The following is a 24,299-nucleotide window of genomic DNA, read 5'->3' as shown; positions in this document are numbered from 1 at the left end:
TAAGTCCTGGGGGTCAACAACTAAACAAAAAAACGTAATTTAGCCACCTAAAACAACGCCCACCTAAACAAATCGATATCCGTGTACATGCACGCTCTATTTTGACAATTTTCAGCGCTTTACTTTTCCGCAAAACAGCAGTTTCATTCGGCACTGCTTTTTCTCCCAACCGTACAACTACCGTATTCCTCCGCTAAAAGCCTGCACACAGCCGCAGCACTGGATTACTCCGCAGTTATTTGGGGGTAGGCTATTTTATTTCTCCCGGTTTGAAGACACAACAAATAGAATACACGGACGAAAATATGAGTGATTTTGATAGCGGGGATGATATGCCATTCACCTTGGTGACAAGAGGATACAATTATGAACAAGAGAGAATACAGAAGAGGAACTTTTGCAGAGAGTGAAGTGAACAGGCAGAGAGATGCGCCTCCTGTCTAAATGCCTGGGTGCCCTGGCTGCAGACCTTTTTCACCATTCCCAGGATAAATTGTGGAAAACGTCCCAGACCAGAGAGGCCAGGTGACTTGTTGTCTCTAAAGTAAGTCAGTGTTTTATCTCTCTTCTAAGCCTTCCTGTTTTGTAAACCGCGGCTCTGTGCTCTGTGCTGGCTTTTAGCGGAGGAATACAGTAGTTGTACGGTTGGGAGAAAAAGCAGTGCCGAATGAAACTGCTGTTTTGCGGAAAAGTAAAGCGCTGAAAATTGTCAAAATAGAGCGTGCATGTACACGGATGTTGATTTGTTTAGGTGGGCGTTGTTTTAGGTGGCTAAATTACGTTTTAGTTGTTGACCCCCCGTACTTACAGAGAAAAGGCTGGTTTGGCTGCTGCGCTGAGTGCGCGGTCTCGTTCCACAATGCGCACTCACTCCTGAACACTGTACCTAATTAAGTTAGTGTATCTCACTAGCTGATAGGACCCCACTTCAAACAAACCGAACTATCCCTTTAAGTTAAAAAAAAACTGTGTTTTGCCTCTCAAAGTAAATTTTTTATGATCAAGGTTTATTGATTGTTGTGTCTGAACAATTATAGACAAGCTTGAAAACATTTCACACATGTGTTAGTGTTTTAGTAAGCTACAATATGAGACTATACTGTTAGCATGATGTTAGCTCCAAACCAGCTATATGATACAAGTTTGTTAAAATGGTGGGGATGGGGTGATTTGTGCCAAAAGGCCTGGGTTAAGTTGTGCCAGTGCAGTTGTAGTTGATTTAGTGAATTTTAATTTAATTTTGTTCTTAAATGATTAAACCTTGTTGAAGAAGATTGCAGTATTGGCAAGTGTAGCCTGGCTCTGTGATAGTTGATTTTGTTCATTTTGAACATAATTTTTTTTTCTGAAAATGTTAAATATGTAGGTCAACTGCTGCTACCGTTTAGCCTTGTTTAACCCTGTTATAGTACACTGGACTTTAATGTTATCTTTATTTTGTCTTGCTTTGATATAGCATTACAGTATATGAGATGAAAATGTTCTGTTTTACTTCAGTAATCAATGGCACAATTTACCCCAACGTATTCTCTCCAAAGGCACAACTTACCCCGCACGGGGGGCAAGTTGTGCCAAGAGACCACTTTTTTTTTTAAAGCCATATTTTTTAAACAGTTTATTTAAGATCCAAAGGGAGTGTTCCCAGTGGTGCACAACATCCTGAAATATATTTACATATTCTAGTTAGGCATTACTGTCAAGCCCTCACTTTAAAGACACCTCAAGTAAAAACTGGCACAACTCACCCCACTCTCCCCTACACCTAACATTACCATTCAAGTTAAACTGGATTTAACGAGAGTTTGCATACATGAGCCATATCGTGATATAATTGATACAATATCGATATTGGAAAAAAATCTTTGTGATTATCATGATATTGATTTCAACCATATCGCCCAGCCCTACTCTCTATCTCTCTCTCTCTCTACCTTTGGTAGATTACGTATCTAACAGGACTACTAGACAGTACAGATAACATGTTTTACCCCCACCCGTTTTTTCCCTTCTCTTTTGCCTGCTCTGTGTCCTAGTTGTGGTTTCTGCCCTCCGTCTTGCATCGCTCCCTCTCTCTCTCCCCTGCTAACTTTTGATAGATTCAATTTACTACATGTATCTATATGTATCTAACAGGGCTACTGCACATTCTGAACATTCTCTGTTGCCTGTTCTCTGGGTCCCCTCTTGCACACCTCTCTCTCTCTCTCTCTCTCTCTCTCTCTGTGGTTATTTATGGCACGGTATGTGCTGCCTGCCAGGGGCCTGGTGCTCCAGTGATGTGTAGATGCTGCCGGCCCCCTTCTCCTATTGCACTGGCAGACATCACAGGTAATTATAGCATCACCACGGTCAAGACGCGGCACTGTCGCACTCAATCACTATCACCATGATGAAAGAGAGATGGGGAGGGGGAGTTGGGGGGACTGGTTGTGTGTGTGTGTGTGTGTGTGTGTGTGTGTGTGTGTGTGTGTGTGTGTGTGTGTGTGTGTGTGTGTGTGCGTGTGTGTGTGTGCGCGTGTGTGTGTGTGTGTGTGTGTGTGTGTGTGTGTGTGTGTGTGCGCGTGCGTGTGCGTGCGTGCGTACGTTTGTGAATGCACGGGAGTATGTTTGTGAATGTGTGTGTATGTGTGTGCACATGTACGTAGATGAGTTGTGAGCTTGTGTGTAGTTAGCATTAACGGGTGTAACTAATTTTGCAGCGTTGATCATCAGTGAGTCAGACGTGACGATGTGCATGACTGTCACTTTAAGATATCAGCCTGAGCGATCAGACCAATCAGAAGCCAGACCGGTGCTGTGTCACAAGTCTAGACGACTGTTGACGTCACCCTCTGGTGTATGGCTTTTGATATGTGCCTTTGACATACTGACACTGCCAGGCAGCAAAAGGCACACGCAACAGTTTGATGGAAGCTTCCAACAAGTGCTATTTTATTCTATTTTTATTAAGGGAGGTCATAGTTGTATTCAGACCCAGTAGTATGATAGTCCCAATGGTGACCTGTGGTTATTCATAACCTAACATTTAAGAATGGTCTCTGCCGCTTCTTCCCGGTTTGTTCTCATATCTGCATTTGTGTTGTCGTGTAACTGAAATGAGTGTAGCTGAGGTACTGTAGATGCAGGAACATGTTCTTTCTTTCAAAATAAGTGTTATTCCGTTTTCTTATCAAGCACAAATTGGGTATAAATTAAAGCATATTACAACAAAACAGAACCAGTAGAAACAGAACAAAACCAGTAGAAAACAAAACAAACAGACAAAGGCAAAAAGTATAAGACACACAGAAGAACAGAGAATAAGAAGAAAAAGAATGAGGAGAAGAAAGTAAAATAAAAGGAAGGGGGACAGGGGAGGAGGGGGGAAGGGAGGGATGAGTTCATTTAGGAACTGCGTTCTATCGGCAAGGCAAGGTGGTGTTAAACAGTAACATATCAACAGGAACATCTTCTACACTTGTTACAATTATGGGTCTGCCGCTTACCCACCCGGCATAATAAGCAAATAAATGCTGCTCAACGCTATCTTCTGATAGAATATGTTATACACACAGAATACACTATCACAGGCAAAATAATCAGTCAAAAATGCCCAAAATGTGTGGACCTCCATTATGTCCACCAGGGGGTGCGTTACGTCACCTGAAAGTCATCTGTACAGTGACAAAAAGATAAACAACTGACACAATAGACAGGGGTCAATCCTAATATGACTATGAAGGACAGACAGCTCTAAAATAAATGACAGTATGGTCAGCATTTGATATTTGTATGCATGAGGCAGCTGTAGTAAATCAGTCGTGGTGATCTATAATCACATTCACATTTACAGTCTGATTGGCGCCAAGCATGATGATGTTCTATACATACAGTGATACAGTTTGAACTTTACAGTGCTATTTTCACCTCCAACACCAAGGTTTATGAGCACCTCACCATCTGAAGTAGATCAGCATCACTTTATGTGTCATTGTAGCATATTAATGCTCGTTTACAACATGTTGCAGTAGCCAAACGCTTCTCAGTCCAAGCACAGTGACCCACACAGGACAGCAAAGGTCGTTTGTGTGCAACAGTGAGTGTGTGTGTGTGTGTGTGTGTGTGTGTGTGTGTGTGTGTGTGTGTGTGTGTGTGTGTGTGTAATCTCCAGCTATAAGCAGGGGGGGGCAGGTTCTCTGAAGGGGGTACAGAGGGGAGAGTACAGTACAACAGGAGGGGGTGTACTATACCCCACTCGAAATAGACTGCTGGAGTTGGCAGTCAAAGTTAGGGAGGACAGGGGCAAGACAGGGAGAGGGCAAGAAGCAGAAACATGGGCTGAAGAAGGTAGAACGTGAGGCTCAGGAACAGTGAGGTGCAGCAGCCATCTTAGAAAGGCACATCCTTGCCTGGCCATTTACCGCCACAATTCACGTGGGAGGAGAAGCCATTTTAAAGACCTCAAGAGGAGAGTGGCCATGCTGGAGCCATTCTGAGGACGAGTTTGGTGGGGTGCTTTGAGGGGAAAGAGCGTGATCGGAGTGCCGCTTCTTCTGACGCTGTCGGTTTGAACATGAACTTGGTGAAGTTCAGTTGGGGAGAAGTAGCCATAGCCATCTAGTGGGTTTTCCAAAGGAACACACAGGGGAAACGCTGTGAGTAAAAAAGACAAGAGCCATGATACGGAAGGAGCTGCTTGATGCACGGAAAGCTTTGAGAAATGTTGGGGACAGTGTGAGCCGGCCGAGGAAGAAGAAGAAGCTGAGAGGTGAGTGGGAAGTGCTATTAAAGAAGACAAGGCGCACTAACACAACACCTTTACAAAATTATTTGGGTCTTGCAACTGTGTCGTCTCACTTGCCAGACTATTCCCGTTTCACTCTGTACCAGCGCAGGAGAGAGTCTGGCTCCTCTTACTCTCACTCTGTTATAGCGAAGGGGGGGGGGGGGGGGATCTCCGTCATCTTTACAACCATCCACCGACAGTACCAAGCAGACCAGCTTCTTTATTGCACAATCCAAATCTTTGTCAAAACTTGAAATTTTCAGCATGTAGCTTGCTAGCTTGCTAGCTAGCGTTGTTGTTGTTTCACGGCGGCGGAGGAATTTGAGAGCAGACGGGCAGGGAGCGGAAAGGGATTTCCCTCCGCTCCGACTGAAATGGTCAGAGCCAATGGCAGAGCTTATGCCTGCTTCCAGTGAGTCAGACTAACAACAGCAGACACGTATCTTAAAGGCGCAGCCAAAGTGGCACAGTTATCATGGAAATGAAAACGAGCCAATGAACTTGTCCTTCTTACCAGGCGTTTGGCTGGTATTGTTTTCACCTTGTGAGTCTGTCTTTCATCATGGCAAAATGTGCTCCTGGAGACATCTGTTGTTATGGGAACTACCACAGAAGTGGTTTTGAGTTTGCCAGGTGTAGCCTACTGTATGTCTGTCTGTCTGTGGACATATTTAGCAAACGCGATCGTGTCAGAACCATGCAAGATGCAGTCATAACTTTACAGGTGTGTAATTGACATCAAAATGAAGGCTGAGTTGGAAAGTGGGTGTGATCTGAGCAAGAGGGCCTGCGTGTAAAGGTGCTCTCGAGTGTGTCAACTCGGGACTGAAATAAATGAAATGTAAAAATACCTACATTATATCCATCATTCTCTTTTTTTTCCAGGATGTAGTTGGGTCCTGTGAAACCCCAGGTGTTTGTGTCTCCAGCGTGTCTGTCTGCCCGGTCGCTGTGGTCAGATTTTGTTTGATGACTGTTACAGTCCGCAGGCACAGAATAGCATTCCTGCTTGCCATGTCTTAAGGAGCCAGTCCTCTTGTCAGGACTGTGACTGACTTCAATAAGGCAAACTGGAGCAGAGATAAGCTGCAGTAGTTTGACCATGTCACATTTCCTAAATATTATGCTTGGGTGGAGATAAGGTAAAATTAATTAGATTGTATATCCCCATGAGGGCAAACGTCATTTCCTCCTGTGTTTGGTCTGGCAGAGGGTGTGTTTGTGTTCCATCCCAGTGGTACACAGTCATTCACAGGGACCCTCGGGGATTTGGTCAGGATTAGGTGATAGGATTGGGTTGCAGTGTGACCGTCAGCAGGCACTGCCATGTGGGATTTCCAAGCCACTGACCCCACACGCTGCTGTTCACCAGCCACCTCTCCACGTGAACTGACCCCACACACTGCTGTTCACCAGCCACCTCTCCATGTGAACTGACCCCACACGCTGCTGTTCACCAGCCACCTCTCCACGTGAACTGACCCCACACACTGCTGTTCACGAGCCATCTCTCCATGTGAACTGACCCCACACACTGCTGTTCACCAGCCATCTCTCCATGTGAACTGACCCCACACACTGCTGTTCACCAGCCATCTCTCCATGTGAACTGACCCCACACACTGCTGTTCACCAGCCACCTCTCCATGTGAACTGACCCCACACACTGCTGTTCACAAGCCACCTCTCCATGTGAACTGACCCCACACACTGCTGTTCACCAGCCATCTCTCCATGTGAACTGACCCCACACACTGCTGTTCACCAGCCACCTCTCCATGTGAACTGACCCCACACACTGCTGTTCACCAGCCACCTCTCCATGTGAACTGACCCCACACACTGCTGTTCACAAGCCACCTCTCCATGTGAACTGACCCCACACACTGCTGTTCACCAGCCATCTCTCCATGTGAACTGACCCCACACACTGCTGTTCACCAGCCACCTCTCCATGTGAACTGACCCCACACACTGCTGTTCACAAGCCACCTCTCCATGTGAACTGACCCCACACACTGCTGTTCACCAGCCATCTCTCCATGTGAACTGACCCCACACACTGCTGTTCACCAGCCACCTCGCCATGTGAACTGACCCCACACACTGCTGTTCACAAGCCACCTCTCCATGTGAACTGACCCCACACACTGCTGTTCACCAGCCACCTCTCCATGTGAACTGACCCCACACACTGCTGTTCACCAGCCACCTCTCCATGTGAACTGACCCCACACACTGCTGTTCACCAGCCACCTCTCCATGTGAACTGACCCCACACACTGCTGTTCACCAGCCACCTCTCCATGTGAACTGACCCCACACACTGCTGTTCACCAGCCATCTCTCCATGTGAACTGACCCCACACACTGCTGTTCACCAGCCACCTCGCCATGTGAACTGACCCCACACACTGCTGTTCACCAGCCATCTCTCCATGTGAACTGACCCCACACACTGCTGTTCACCAGCCACCTCGCCATGTGAACTGACCCCACACACTGCTGTTCACCAGCCACCTCGCCATGTGAACTGACCCCACACACTGCTGTTTACGAGCCATCTCTCCATGTGAACTGACCCCACACACTGCTGTTCACGAGCCACCTCTCCATGTGAACTGACCCCACACACTGCTGTTCACCAGCCATCTCTCCATGTGAACTGACCCCACACACTGCTGTTCACCAGCCACCTCTCCATGTGAACTGACCCCACACACTGCTGTTCACCAGCCACCTCTCCATGTGAACTGACCCCACACACTGCTGTTCACCAGCCATCTCTCCATGTGAACTGACCCCACACACTGCTGTTCACCAGCCACCTCTCCATGTGAACTGACCCCACACACTGCTGTTCACCAGCCACCTCTCCATGTGAACTGACCCCACACACCGCTGTTCACATGTGTCTCTAAAGACTCGTGAACTAATCAGTGAAATGAGCTAGTACTAACTTGTCTTTGGTTGGGGCAAAAGACCTGCGTAGAAATTGGCACCAGTTGAATACCTGCCGTAGTCAATGCTGCTCCATTCTAGAAGATGCCGACTATTGCTTTTGTAAAGTTTTATGCTTGTAGATGTACAGTATTATGCTTAGATGAGCATCAACCAGACATAAGCTAGCCCTAAATCAAAGCAATTTCACTTTGAAGCTAAACCAAAGTCTTTCCCTCAAACCTCAAAATGTTACTTTATTACTGTTCAAACCAGTTATAAACTACCATCAATGCAGCAGCAGCTAAGCCAATACCTTCACCAATTCCCACACACAATCCAATGTTACTTTATGCTGGTTTTAAATGAACAGATGTTCTTTGCAAGTTTGTTTATTTTAATTTATTTTTGCAACCACAGTGCTTTTCCCTCACAGAGAAATGGTCAGGAATAGTCAAGGTAACTGCAGAAAATAGTAATGCATGATACACTATGATAGATATGACTGAAACAAAAACGGCAACAATGTTATTAAGATGCAACAGCAGCAGGGCCTGTTTTGTGTTGCAGAGAGATGGTGCCAGGCTTGCTGCTGATAAAGCTGTACGCCTGGAGACATCCATCAAGCCTGCTCCACACAAAGCTGGGCCCTGGCACAAAATCAATGGCAGTCTGTGAAGTCTGCTCACTTTCTCATAGTTTTACGCTAATTAAACTACAGTCTGCGCCAGTCCAAATGTGTATCCCAAAGTCTGTTGAATTCTCATCCATAATTTCTCAATCTCATCTGCAAAGTGAGTGTTAAAGCCAGAGGAATATACCTGTAAATATGTGACACGGTCACTTGAAGGGGTTCTTCTCATATTACGAAGTTTAGAATCAGAATCAGAATCACTTTTATTGCCACAGTATTCAAGTTACATATGAGGAATTTGTCTTAAGGCCCAATTATACTCTACGTTAAAGACGGAGACGGACAGATCCTTCTGTCTGTACTCTGCGTTCATTTTGTGCGTTTTCTGTCCGTCCAAAGCTTACGGATACGCATGAAACGGAGCAAAACCACACACACACACTCATGCATTTGACTCTCTACTGCCCACTGGTGAATGTATTGCTTAAGATGATACGAATGTGAAAGACGCATGGAAGTATGTGGGCAGTGACGATTACACCGTTTGAATCGGACGGACGCATTTATTTTCGTATGAAAATGGAGTATAAATGAGCCCTTAGTGTCTGTATGCAGCGTTATCAGTCAGGTCAATAATATTGTATATTATACAGAGATAAAGAAGTAGGAAGATAACTAAAAGACAAACACAACGTTGCAAGTGCAATCAAATCAATCGTGCAATCAATCAATCAAATCAAATACAATATGTACATGAGTGGAGGAGTGTTCCGTGGATACTAAATATGTTACGTTGAATTTACATGAAATTTACAGTCAGAGTTAAATAGGCTTTAAATAGGCGATGAATTTACATGAATTTACAGAGAATGAGTTCAGCTGAGTTCAGGAGGAGGTAGCAGGGTTTGTGGGTGGTGTTGATGAGGTCCTTGGTGGTTTCCGGGCCTTGTTGGTGAGGCTGATGGCGGTTGGGAAGAAGCTATTCTTGTGGCAAGTGATTGTTAAAGAGATGTTAAAGAACGCACTCAATATAACAAACAACACTTTTAGGATCACTAAATAACTTTCTTTTAGAAGTACGGACATTCAAAGAAGCATCTTCTTCAACTATTTTCAGATTTCATTGTATGACACATTTGAAAGCTTACAATCTGCACTTTATAATCTGTAAGAAAAACTGAAAAATGACCTTGGCCTACTTGTTACCCAAAACAGCAGTCCCTGTCGTGTCACATATAGGTCAGGACTCAGTTTTGGTGTGTCTTGTTGGCAGAGGCTTGTCTGGACCATGTGTTTAGATACAGTAGATGTCCAAGTTTGTATCTACTGTAGGTTTGACTATTGTGGTTGAATAAGCTGCACTGCTCCGGTTCATAAGATTCACGATCCAGATTAAGATGATTGATTTGGCCCCATTTGAGGTCAATCAAATTACCGTTGGTCTCGTGGCCTAATGGCAGATATTTTCTGTTACCCCACCTAGAGACTGGCTGAAGCTGAATAGCTGTGGCTTTGAATGGGTATAAAAGCCCAATCTCATGAGTGACTTTTGCAAGCAGCATGAACTGAAAGCTCCACCACCTGGTGTGACTTCTCATTGGACGAACTGAAAGCTCCACCACCTCGTCTGACCTCTCATTGGACGACGGTCGTGGAAGCTTACAGCATGTTATGATGGGCGTATTGATCCCGGGTGTTTGAACTGTTACTTAGAGGGTGTATCCCGTATCACGCATAAAGCATTGCTATTGATTGCTGCACTCTGTTGAACCGAGTGCCTCTCACTGGTGATAGATGGAGGAGGGGAGCGAGGCGGGGGAGGGTGAAGAGAGGGAGCATTGCTAAAATAACAATCATGAACACCCATGCATAGCAAGCCACCGCACTTACATGTAGGGATGTCTTTGGTGAAAAGGGGATTATTGACTTGAATTCATGCTATAAAAGGGTAACAATCACATCGTCACTGTCACAGCTAAATGGCCATAAGGAAGCTATAATGATCAGATTCACAATCCACATTCACTGGGAATCTGCCTTTCACTGATTCATGGCAGTAATAAGTCTTGCATATTGATTCTGGTTCCAAGGCCATAAACGGTAACATGCCTCAGTCCACGCCATTAAAAAGCAGGTTGTTCAGCAAAGCCAGTCAGCAGTCAAGTATACAAATACAAAACAACAAGCTGATTGTGGATGGTTAGCTCTTGACTGGGATCTGGCTGTAATTATTTTCAGATTCATGTGATGGATGAGGTGTGGGCAAAACAGATGTGTCCGATACAACAATTAACGTGCATGTACGTGTGTGGGAGTGAGAGAGAGAGAGTGGGGGTGGGGGGGTACTAGGAAGTAGTCGCATATTCTCATCACGCTTCCCTCGCTCTCAACTAATAAGACATCCTTGAGGAGGGCAATTGGTATTTAGAAAGATTGTGTTTGTCTGAACTATATAGATATTCATATTCACACTAGATATTTGACTGATTTGAGAGTAAGTCAATAGTGGATCACGTTACCCTCATCAGACAAACTTTTCTTCCAGTTCACACGAGTTTTTCTCCCCAGTTGTACTTGGCCAATTCCCCCTGCTAGACTGTCCCAGTCGTTGCTCCCTCTACCAATCTGGGGACAGCCATAGACTAGCACATGCTTCCTCCGGCAGTCGGCAGCCGCTTCTTTTCACCTGACAGCGAGGAGTTTCACCGGCAGGACGTAGTACGTGGGAGGATCACGCTGTTCGCCCCAGTTCCCCTCCCCCCCAAACAAGTGCCCCGACCGAATGGAGGAGGCGCTAGTGCAGCCACCAGGACACATAGCAGACCCTTGTGCTGCAGCCACCTCATGCTGCAGCCACCAGGACACATAGCAGACCCTCGTGCTGCAGACACCAGGACACATAGCAGACCCTCATGCTGCAGACACCAGGACACATAGCAGACCCTCATGCTGCAGCCACCAGGACACATAGCAGACCCTCGTGCTGCAGCCACCAGGACACATAGCAGACCCTCATGCTGCAGACACCAGGACACATAGCAGACCCTCATGCTGTAGACACCAGGACACATAGCAGACCCTCATGCTGCAGCCACCAGGACACATAGCAGACCCTCATGCTGCAGCCACCAGGACACATAGCAGACCCTCATGCTGCAGACACCAGGACACATAGCAGACCCTCATGCTGCAGCCACCAGGACACATAGCAGACCCTCGTGCTGCAGCCACCAGGACACATAGCAGACCCTCATGCTGCAGACACCAGGACACATAGCAGACCCTCGTGCTGCAGCCACCAGGACACATAGCAGACCCTCATGCTGTAGACACCAGGACACATAGCAGACCCTCATGCTGCAGCCACCAGGACACATAGCAGACCCTCGTGCTGCAGCCACCAGGACACATAGCAGACCCTCATGCTGCAGACACCAGGACACATAGCAGACCCTCATGCTGCAGCCACCAGGACACATAGCAGACCCTCATGCTGCAGACACCAGGACACATAGCAGACCCTCATGCTGCAGACACCAGGACACATAGCAGACCCTCATGCTGCAGACACCAGGACACATAGCAGACCCTCATGCTGCAGCCACCAGGACACATAACAGACCCTCATGCTGCAGCCACCAGGACACATAGCAGACCCTCATGCTGCAGCCACCAGGACACATAGCAGACCCTCATGCTGTAGACACCAGGACACATAGCAGACCCTCATGCTGCAGCCACCAGGATACATAGCAGACCCTCGTGCTGCAGCCACCAGGACACATAGCAGACCCTCCTGCTGCAGCCACCAGTACACATAGCAGACGCTCGTGCTGGTATAGGCAGGGAATCTACCGCTGCACACAAATGAAATGTCGAAATTTGTATCCAGTGCAAGAACTCAAGTGTATGAATTAATGTCAAAGATTAGTCGTTTTGTCCTCTTTTGTGTTTTTAGTCTAGACTCAATTGTGCAAAACTCATGTTTATTTGCGTGTCTATTATGTTCTTAAATGATGATAGGTTATGGATGAATTTGTAGTCTGAGGCAGGGAACTGCATTTTACCTACCGGTGCAAATAGCCCTTGGCTACTTAAAGCTGTGATAACCTTGACACTATACAGTGGCTGATCCTGGGAGACATGCAATATGGATGGATAATTGATGGCCTTTTGGCCTATGGGTGAGCGAGCCATTCTGCTGACCTGACCGCCCTTAGAGAGAGAAGAAGGTGGAGAGGATACAGTGAGAAGAAGAAGGAGCGCTTGGAGTCAGGATTTATTTTAGTTTGTTTTTACGAGGGTGTGGTCAGGGGGGAGTGTGGTCACATGTCTGGTTTCTCAGGGAAACAGAACAGAGAAATAGGTATGGGCGATATATCAATATTATATCAATATTGATATGAGACTAGATATCGCCTTAGATTTTGGATATCTTAATATGGTGATATGGCATAAGTGTTGTCTTTTCCTGGTTTTAAAGGCTGCATTACAGTAAAGTGATGTCATTTTCTGAGCTTACCAAACTGTTCTATTTTATTATTTACCTTTACCCACTTAGTCATTATATCATCATCAACATTACTGATGATTATTTATCAAAAAATCTCACTGTGTAAATATTTTGTGAAAACACCAATAGTCATCTTTACAATATTGTTGCAATATCGATGTCGAGGTATTTGGGGGGGGGGGAATATAGTGATATTTGATTTTGTCCATATCGTCCAGCCCTCCATCTCACATGATGTGGCTTTGCCTTACAACTGAAGTGAAACTACACAGATATATATCGTGTCTCACCATTCAGCCTCAAAATACTGACATGTGATTTTTGGTCGCCCAGCTCCACAGAGAAATATTCCATTTACTTTCTCTCGCTCTTCCTCATCCCCCCATCCTCTCTCAAGTCTAGCCATCTCTCTGATCTATGCCTCTGCCATTCTCTCTCTTCATCCTCCTTTGCTTCTCTCCTCTCTCCCTCCTTTCGCTAATCCCTCATTGTCAAGTCTAGCCATCTCTTCCTCTCCATCCTGATCTATGCACCCCCCCCTCTTTCTCTCCGCTCCCCATCTCTCCTCTCTTTGTCTCTTTGCTGCCATCCCCCTCTCGCTCCCGCTCTCCATCGCTGACCAACTTTCATCATCTCACTCACGCCTGATGCTTGGAAAAAGAGACTAGATGCTCTGCTGGAGCCAGTTGTTTTCTTGTTTTCATTTTCTCTCTCTCCACACACTCATCACTGCCCCCATATGCCCCCCCCCCCCTTGACTTCTCTGGCTCTGACTGGCTCTCGGCTGAGGCAGAAGGGGGGTTGAACCAGCTGAGAATTGCCTCTCTGGGCGGCGTCTACGTCAGCGAGGGGCACTGTTCACATCAGCGGATACACACTCAGACACAAAGACACCTGGCTCCTCTCTCTCTCTTTCTCTCTCTCTCCCTCTCTCTCTCTCTTTCCATCTCTCTCCCTCTCCCTCTCTCTCTGTTTTCCTGGCCAGACTGGAGAATAAATACACCCACACGCACAAGACAACCGAATCCCGTTTTTGAATCCGATATTTTGATGCCACACCCTGGGCTTTTTGGGGTTGTAGGAATGCTTTTGTGAGCCCGCGCCACAGGTAAATCTCGCACGCTTGAGAGGAAGCACTACTTTACAGAGATGAAGAAAATATGGTCCAAGAAGAGGTTTCAGGTGAGTTTACTCCTTTCTGAACAAAAATGTATATTTATTATTTAGTGATGCAATTTTTTAAGCAGTATTCTTTGCCCTGGAGATTGTTTGCTTTTATAGTTGTTTTTTAAATATTAGGATGCCTTGCCACACGCTTTGGCTTGATAATGAGATTCAAATGTATTTATTTGTAAATGATAATGATCACAACAAACAGTTTAGTACCGTTTTCTCGTGGAAAACGTTGGTTAAAGCCCTGGACCAGTGTTTCATGCTGAACCTATTTTGTAAAATCGAAATTTCTTTCAAACTGGTGCTTGTGCATTCGGCTCAGTAGAGTAAATGTTAAAAGAGCAAAAGTATGGACAGATGGCGCTCGCTGTTCTCCACCCCCCTGCTCTCTTAACACCCAATGACAGATCAGGACATCGTAGACAATGTCAACCATGTGCCGTTCCCCTGGGGTGCAAAGGTGTTTAGGGACAAGCGTTGGAAATCATCACTCGCAGAGGAGCGATGCTTTACGCTCAAACACTGAATACGCGCGCAGTTCGAATACTTTATGGGTCACATTTGCATCGCCAAACAAACTCAATTTCCGTCATCTGCCCTCTGAACTAGTGTGCATTCTCTTTACTCTAAAATATGCATGTTGCCTTGGCAGTTGTGACCGTTTGTTATCTAAAAAGTAATTAATATAACAGGTTTCACAGATTCTGAGCTGTTGAAAAGTGTGTCAGTAGACCATACTCTTGATACAGGATAACTAGGGCATCCATTTGCAATGGGCCAAGTTGTGAGAAACCCATATGGTAAAGCTTATTTCATAATCACAATCACTTTCATTGCCACAATATGCAAGATTGCATACGAGGAATTAGTCTTAGTGTAAGTAGGCAGCGTAGCGGTCACATCAATATTCAGAGATAAAAAGAAAATATCTAAAAGACAAAATCACAAAATTGAATCTGATGAGCGCTTTGGTTTCTGTTAATTCTGCATCAATATCAAACCTCTGGGACGCATTATGCTTCCAGCAACAGAATATGTAGAATTATTGGATTTGAATAATCTTGATAAGATTTGGATTATGCCCAGTGATTATTTCTGAAAGTGTTCCAAACCGTTGCTTTTGAAAAAGATGCTGTTTGTGGCTGGCGTTTGCTGATATGATTGCCTGGAGGCCATAATAATAGGGATCAAGACAGCGATGGAAGCTTGGAGTGGATTCTGCCACACAACAACAACCACCAGGCAACAGTTCATCTAATTGCCTGGCAAAAATATTAACCAATGGGATGGAGGCTCTAAACATGCGGGGGAATCTACGAAATGAGTCATTTTGCGTTGCACTTTTGCTACTTTTGTTTTCTCTCCATCCGTTGCAATGCAATGAGTCATTTTGTGGAGCTCTCCTTGGTGCTGATTGGCAGACGTTTCCAGAAGCACATTCACCAACTGCTTCTTCTTCAGTGGGCCATCTTGGTCCGGCATGAGCCGAGATTTGATGGAAAATATAGAATATTTAAAGAAAGAAATATAGAAAGTGATTGTTTTTTATTATGAAATGACACATGGTTTCAGTAATAGTTTACTTGAAGCACATTGAAGAACGTTATATTTTTGTTTACACATATGCACTAGGGGTGTAACGGTTCACAAAATTCACAGTTTGGTTTGGTTCAATACCACACAGTGGTCTCACGTTTCGGTATGTTTTCGATACAGCAAAAAGGCAAAAAATGTATCCTTATTATTTTACTTTTTTTCACAGTCAAGTTTAAATTTTAATTTTAATTTACAGCAATGTTGTTTAACACCTTTCATCTTTTTCGTCTCAGTTTTAGTTTACCATGATATCCTTGTAGACGAGTTGCACTGTTCAGCAGTGAAAGATTCATTCGGTTTTTCAATCCGTATTGAACGCCAATACCAATGTCAATACACATCTTGTTACACCCCTAATATGCACTGTTCTTACTGTATATTATAAATTGAAATATACCTCCAGTATCATGCGTTATGTTGCTTGCCATACCATTGCCCCTAATAGTATTCAACCCTAGAGGATTGCATGATGTGTGTACTATAATTACAATTATTATAATGCACTCAGGGTATTCTTCTGAGACCTTAAAATGTCTCATGAGCAACACTTTAGTTTAGTGATGTGTGAATGATAAGTAGAGACAAATCCTGGTACAAAACCAACATATTGAAAGTAAGAGATCATGCTATTCACAACCTCTCCTGCTAGGTTTAGGGGTGTGAGAACAGCAGTGCTTCTGGATGAAGGGGGCCAATTGTAATCTGCTTTCCCATGTTGTGGATCTCTGGCTGCGTTCTCCTTTGAATAATTCCACTCTGTATCTTGTTTCAGAGAACTGGCCATTCCACACGGACATTTGGCAGATTTACCCATGGTGTGTTGTCAGGATGAGCTTTCCACACCTGTTCCCCTGTATCCTATTTCAATTCTGTTCTACTCTATTCTACTCTGTTCTATCAAAAATCTACAGTAATATAGAATTACTGTAACCTGGAAATGTGCTTTGTCATCGTGAAGTTTGTATTTGCATCATTTTTCCTGGTTTCAGTTTGCGTCATGGCCTTCAGCAGCATGTACTACACTTTGATTTATCGCTTTAATAATTATTTTTATATATTAAAGTCACTGTTGTAGAACATCAATATTGCTTTAGTGTATTTCATACATTTTTAATGCTTGATTGCTCACAGAGTGGGTCTTTTTATTGTACATCCACCCCCTCAAAGCAATTCGTTTGTAATCATCTCTACATAATGTAACATCTTTGAGTGTATAAATTCTGGCCTCTCCAGTTGATGGTACAACATAACTTTTGGCAATATTCATATAATTTATTATCTTTGCCAAACCAGAGGCTTCATAAGACTCCAAAGCACATGTCCTAAGAATCACAAACCTAATTCACCATACTGTATATTGTAGCTCGACATTTTGAAATATAGCCTCTCATAATTGAGCTATAGCTGAGTTGATTTCCCTTGCCTGGTGTGCAAGCTATTTAGCTCCTTTTGATATGGACGGGTGGATGTACATACATGCCCACACACCCAGAAAACACACGCGCACATACCGCAAGTAATGAGTTGATTGTGATTGTTCATGTTACAGTAGCTTTCTTGTCATTAGGCAGACTTTCGTTCTGCAATCATCTAACGAGAAGCTGACTTGATTTGAGGCGCAATGAGGCGCAACCTATTTTCTGGTTGTCGTTCTCCTCCTTCATGAGTTCTCTAACCAGTAAACATATCTGTCAGCCACCCGGCAGTTTGCCTGCTGATTTTAGACTGTAATGGGTACGAAGAGGATTGGTCGTGTGGGTGAGAGAGATGCTGGTTTCCATAGTAACGGTGCTCTCCCGTCTGCCCTCTCTTGCTGCCACTATGGAAGCGAAGTTTTCCGCTCCTGCCGAAAGCAAAGCTATGGTAAACCTGCCCGTCTTGTCTTGCTTCATCCTCTCCTCTGTCTTTGCTTTCTTCTGTACCTCCGTTCATCTGCTCAGCCTGCTGACGGTTTGTGATCTTACCTGGAGCTCAGACTCGGGCTGCTCACGCCATCCGTGTTCTTTGTGCCTGTTTCCCTTATTCCATTTCCAACCCAAACGCCAGAATAAAATGTTGGCATTTTACGTGTCTGAAAACCAGGGATATGTACAATATCAATGTAAATTTGAAACAAAATGAGGAAAACGTAACATTTTACGTCTACAATCTCTACGTAAATTTGGAACAAATCGGTGGTTAATTGGAAAACGTCGCTGCCTTTCCAACTAGACAACTTGGTTAGGTTTAGGCAACTAAAGCAACTTGGTTAAGATTAGGCAACTAAAGCAACTTGGTTAAGGTTAGGCAACTAAAGCAACTTGGTTAAGGTTAGGCGTATGGTTTTAGTTGGGGTTAAAACCGAAAGTAAAAACAACGTATACCTCAGGAGTCGAACATTCCATCTCTCATTTCCAAGACAAGGAAGCGACAGGCCCGCCAATCCCACCCATTCACTCTATGACGTGTATAACGTTAATATTCACGTATCTAGAAATGTGATATTCAACGTGTTTTGGTTCAGGAATATTCATATTCTACTGGATTCCAGAAACGTACTTTATAATGCTGACATTTTATTCTGGCGACTGGGCTGCCATTTCCCCTCATTCCATCTTCTTGCCTTTAATATCTCGCTTCCACAAGGAATTAATTTAATCAAAACCGAACAAACAATGAGTGTTTAGTGATTGATTTGGCAATACCACACCCGCACATTTATCACTTCACCCCACTCTTGAATATTTATTATAAATTCAAGACCGGGGTGAAATGAAGGTTGTCTCTGTCCTTCTTTTTGTAGATTACATTTTTGTGGTCGTGTTTCGGGTCCCTCGAACACCATCTCTCATTTTTCACACTGTGTCATCTTCTAAAAGGCCGACACTTTCTACACGGCTACGCAGAAATGTCACTTTGCTTTGTTACACTCCCACTGATCCTGTGAAAAGGTTTTCCAATAGTGACCTCTCTTCCACTCATATACAGTGAAATGAAAGGAAATTAAATTCAGTATGAAAGTAGGGTTTGGCCATAATTTTGGAGAAATCATGTGAAAATCTCAATCTTTTCGAAAGAACACAACCATAACTGGTGTAATGTGAAATCTTTGAATATTAGGTAGGGGTTGTGTTAAACATTCCTTGTATTTCAAATATGGTGTATATTTTGGTTGAGAGGTTTCAAATGGGTGTAACTGATCGTTTTTGAAGGAGAAAGAAATGGATGGCATTTCAAATGGGTAGGACTAATGTTTTTAGAGCCAGTATTCGGTAGCGAACTCATCCAGAAGGACTAGATTAACCTTACCAGCCTGAAAGGAATTCATGCAAAGAGTCTTGTCATTGTTGGCTTGAATAGCACAACATCTAATCAATAGTTAGTCACTTGTGGGCGCCCAGGAGGTGTAGCGGTCTATACCATCGCCTATACCAACATGAGGGCCTCAGGTTAGAGCCCCTGTTGTTTCCCGATGGCTTGGTCGGGCGACCCTACAGACACAATTGGCCATGTCTGCGGGTGGGAAGCCGGAGTAAGGGTATGTGTGCTGGTCGCTGCACTAGTGCCTCCTCTGGTCGGTCAGGGCGCCTGCAGGGAGGGGAACTGGGGGAGTAGTGTGATCCTCCCCGCTACGTCCTGCCGGTGAAACGCCTCGCTGTCAGGTGAAAAGAAAGTGGCTTGCGACTGCACATCTATCAGAGCAGGCATGTGAGAGTACACCCTCCCCAGATCAGCAGAGGGGGTGGAGCTACGACCGGGACCACTTAGGCAGGGGAAATTGACCATTGTACAATTGGGAGGAAAATGGGGGGAATAGTCACTTGTTTATCAAAGAAAAAGCCTTTTAAATCATTTTGACCCATCAGATTTGACCAAATTGGTCAGCTCACCCTCACTGTCACCAAAGTCAAACTGACATAGACCAGAGGGAAGAGCATTGACGTAAATACCCATGAACACCCCCCCCCCCCCCCCCCCACCACCCCCTAACAGGCCATGTATCTTTCTAAGCCACAGCTGGCAAGCTTTGCGTCACGGTTGAGCTTCAACCCATTTATCTCACTCGTGGGGACTCTCTGAGGCCCTTTTCAAGGACCCGTCAACTTGTCTACCTCTAAGAAAATGTGACATGTCTTTATTCGTCATAGGAGAGGAGGCAGCAAATGACAACCGAGTGATTCAGCATGACTCGGTTGTCGTTTTCTGCCTCCTCTTCTCATCCTTGTCCCGAAACCCCCCTCCACCCCCACCCCTCTTTTGCTTTCTGAATTGCCATCCTTCTCCTCTGTCTCACCCCTCTCTCCTGTGCCTCCTCTTCCTCGCTCCAGACTCTGAGACCACAGAGGATGAGGCCACAGAACCTCAAGTACCAATGGAAACCAAGGAAGGCACCGGGAGGCACCAAGACAAGGCTGGCCGGAGAGCGCCTGCAGGTATTTCATCCCAATTCTAGGCACAGTCAGTGATTTATACAACCAGTCATAAGTTTGGACAGTGGACACACCACATTTCATTTTTTATTTATACTATTTAAGAAACCAATTTCAAGCATTGATCAAAAGGGCTTTTAGATAATGAAAAACGGTACATTCAGGTAGGCTTGTCCAAACATTTGGACTGGTAGTACAAAGGGTTGTTTCACTTTGTGTGCTATATTTTCATTAACTAGTACTCTACTACTGTATGTATCAACATCCAGCATTGCTTTGAGTGTCTATTGACCACTGGCAATTACCCTGAAGTCTGAAATGCTGCATTCTAATATTCAGTAGCCCTTTAAGCCTAGGTTATAACCAATGTTGGGAAAGATACTGAAAAAAGTAATGAGTTACAGTTACTAGTTACTTCTCTCAAAAAGTAAGTAGTTAGATTACTAGTTCCTGCAAAAAGTAGTGTAGTGGAAATACAGTAATGTGTTACTTAATAATTAGTTACTCCCAACACTGGTTATAACTCCATATGATTTGCTGCAGCACCAAGCGGTGTTGCCAAAAAGACACTGCTGCAAAATGACGTTTGAACGCTGTTGTTGGATTTTCTTTATTTTATCTTGATCAGCGTGGCCCCCAAGATGTGAGTTGGATGAAATATGATATGGCAGAATGCATTAATCCCTCACGGTGTGATGAACAGTGTGACACACTGACCCACTTTCCATGGCCAACCTGTCTCAGGCCTGAATCTCCGCTGGGAGCACACAGCCTAGCAAACAGAAAGGCTTTCTTACTGAGAATTTAGGCTAATTGCACCAAATATGTTGCAATATGCACTATGCTCTTTAATTAGATTAGATTAGGAAATATATATGGAGTTTAATTGGAGCTCTATTATGGTGATCAGTAAGGCTAGAGCTAAATTCAATATCTTATTGTTTATGGGTTTCCTGGAATTTGTGTCCTGAGGCCTTATCAAGTAAACTGGAGGATGGAGTCTAAGTTGATCTACATAAACGCTCAAAACTGTTATTTTCACCGCTTTTTACAGCATAATGTTAATAGCACATTTTTACATTGTATATTTGTATTTATTTATTATTAAGATTGTTAAGACTATAATTTATAATCCTCACAATCCTTACAAAAAGGAGGACAAGAATTTAAGCTTGGTCCACTCAAGTCACTCTTGAATGGCTAAGATGTAAAGGATTTATTTTTCCTTGGGGCCTCAATAAGTGCTACAGTAGGCATTGGCCAATAACAACTTAATGAGCACTTTCTTGTCAGTATTGTATGAGTGAAAAGGATTTGAAAAGGGGCATCTAATGATCTGCTCAATCTGTGCATTGGTGAAACCAAACTTGCATGGCCTTACCAACCATCACTAACCAGGCCAACGGGAAGTCTGAATATAGATCCCAAATATTGACGGCCTCCTCTTCTAGCACAAATCAATTTCCTATTCTTCCCTCGCTTGTACGGAAAGTGTTTGAACTTTCTATGGTTTTGTGTTGGCAGGCCGACTGTGCCGTCATCACTTCCCCCCAGAGACAAGCGGGGGGGTTGGGGAGTAGAAAGAGAATATCAAATGAGGGAGGGGTGCGGTGATACAGCCATTCATTTTGTTCTCTTCATGAACTCGCTGGTCGCCTCACTTGCATACCAAAGCGACTCTAAACGAAACTTTCTCCAAAACTTTCTCCCTAAACGTTCTCTTCCCCGATGGTCCGTGTTTGGCAGACGCCACGCTGCAGAAGGACTTGAAATCTTGATGAACTCCAGTGGACATAGATGCAGACATGCTGTTTGAAACGAGCGGGTGTGCATGTGAACATCTCCTCCTCTCCATTAGCTTCAAAGACACATCGCTAGAAGCCAAGTTTCCCCCCCCGCCACATCTGGCTCTTCTACCATGCCTTCAAGCAGAAACTAAAGCAGCTGCCAAACGGAGCCGCGCTGAGAAATAGAAAGAGAAGTTTAAAGCTCAATATGTCAAGGTCTTGAAGGGTGGAATATTTTCCTCCGTGGCCCCTAGAGAAGATTCCCCATTTTGTTGTGTTTTCCTTTTTAACCTGATATGGTTTGCTTTCTGACCACGGCGCTGAGTCAGTACCATTTGTGATTGCAGTAGGAGTTTGCCGTCTTCTCTCCTCGCCTGCGTCCCTGTTTCAAGGCTTACATCGTTAACAGAAGATGCTGACTGCTCTGCCTTTTCGCTGCCAAAGCGTTCCTGTCTCTGTTGCTCATCACTAAAATGTCAGTCATTACTTGATTTGCGATGGGGGGAGGATCTCTCTCAGCACACAAAGATCCCCCCTATGCCTTTTCCCCTCATTTCCTGCTCTCAACCAATCAATCTACTCTTTATTCATCTCAGCAGCTTTGGGTTTTTATCGTCCCCCACCGGTCAGAGACCAAAGGGGGGGATGCATTGGTCTCCATCCATCCGTAAACCGTTACTCCCAGAGAAACCACATTTGGCAGGTGGGTTCCTATGGCCCCCCACTACTCAGGCAAGGCCAGACCCCATGTTGACCAAATGGTGGCGCTATAGCAACTTTAAGTTTTTGCCTATAACCTCTGAACCATATGGGCCACAATCGAAATTTTCCACTTTCCCTGGATTCCTTGGTTCATTTTGCATCCATCTGTATAGGCCCCGCCCATTTCTGTCTACAATATTTTCCTCCATTTAGAATTTTGTGCAAAATTGTTTTTTCGCTGCTACTCATACAAATTTTGTCCAATCTTCACCAAACCATGACACACAGCGTGTGTGGACTGTCCTGCACAAAAGTCCTATAGCAGTTTTTTGATAGTCCACACTGTTTTAATATAATTGACTTCCAAATTAATGGGTTGGGTCTATTTCACAAAAATTGCCTTAACTCAGGAACGCATTGTCCTATGTGGTAACCAAACTTAATAATACGTGTGCAGGTATGTACTCTGAGCTACTATGAATAAAGATAAATTGTGTCATTTCGCCTATAAGGGACACTATAGCGGGCACTATAGCTCACCTGGTAGAGCGCGTACCATAAAGGCTTAGTCCTTCGCGTGCCCGACCCCTGCTCCTTTGCCGCATGTCATCCCCTCTCTCTCCCCACCTTTCATGTCTGCCTACTGGCCTATCTAATAAAGGCAAATTGCCCCAAAATATAATAAAAAAAAAGGGGGGGGGGAATGAATGTTAAATTCAAAAATGTAATTGTAAAAGGCCATAATGCAGTGAATGTAGATTATAGGAACACAATTCCTTGATTGCTGGATTCCTTGGGCCAAGTCGCATCTATCCATACAGGCCACTCCCACTTCTGTCTGACAAGCTTCCCCCCCCGAACTACATCACTGGTGGGAGACAACATGTTTACTGTTTGCTTGTTTTTCGATTACGTCTATACTTCCTTCATGTTCCTCCTCCTTTGTACGTCTGTATCCTCTCCCTCCAGCTTGGCTTCCTGTAAATACCCTCACTTTCCCTCTCTTCTTCTCTTCTTGTGTCTTTGTTTCTTTGTCTGTCTGTTTGTCTCTGTCTGTCTAACTCAAATTCACATCAGCTTTTGTCGCCAGGCCAATGGAATCTGTGTCGTCGAGGAATTTACAAGATTATACCCAATAATAATCAAGCCTCTTCTGTCTGTCTCTCTCTCGCTCTCCCTCTGTCTCCCTGTCTTTCTGTTTGTCTCTTTCTCTCCCTCTGTCTGTCTGTCTGTCTGTCAGTCTCACTCACTCTTGCCACAATGGAGGCAAAAAACAATTTAGTCAGGAACAAATCATACCGATTTATTGCAAAAAAAAATGGAAATACAGTTATGTTTGGTGCTGATGGTTCCACTCTTTACAGAAAATACTCCCTGGATTAGTCAAGCGGCATGCTAAACTAAACTGGGAGCCTGGGAGCGCAATGCAGAACCCCCCATGGGTATACAAGAGTGAGCCTAATGAAAGACATTGAATACATGTTTAACCTTTGAGCCATGTTAAGAATCTGAATTAGAAAGGTGGAGGCAAAGTTTTGCCAGCAGCATCGATGTGTGCAGCAGCATTCGTGTAGCAAGGATCAGTGTAGAAGGGAGCTATATTTAAATGGACCGCCTCGTGAGAATGGATGTGATTGGTGAATGATTAGAAATGCTGATCCAATCAGCAGGCTGTCAGCTGATTACAGCTGGGGCGTAGGCCTATGATCACTTCTGTGTTCTGCATGAACTAATAATAATAATAAAGATAATAATAACTTTATTTATATAGCACCTTTCA

The 24,299-nt window shown here is 44.5% G+C and overlaps 1 protein-coding gene across 1 annotated transcript in view; it reads left to right on the top strand.

The window, feature by feature from the left end:
• spega (striated muscle enriched protein kinase a) overlaps positions 1–24,299 on the top strand; it is a gene marked incomplete at both ends in the record, with an annotated part of 91,054 nt that overhangs the window by 5,777 nt on the left and 60,978 nt on the right. The window contains one exon of the mRNA XM_083633094.1: positions 19,929–20,033. Coding sequence (XP_083489220.1) covers positions 19,929–20,033 — 105 coding nt within the window. The remainder of the gene's footprint in view (positions 1–19,928; positions 20,034–24,299) is intronic.

Source organism: Poromitra crassiceps (genome assembly GCF_964638095.1).
Source record: "Poromitra crassiceps genome assembly, chromosome: 3".
Classification (NCBI taxonomy): domain Eukaryota; kingdom Metazoa; phylum Chordata; class Actinopteri; order Beryciformes; family Melamphaidae; genus Poromitra; species Poromitra crassiceps.
The sequence above is the reverse complement of the archived record's forward strand: the minus strand, read 5'-3'. Positions and strand labels throughout refer to the sequence as shown.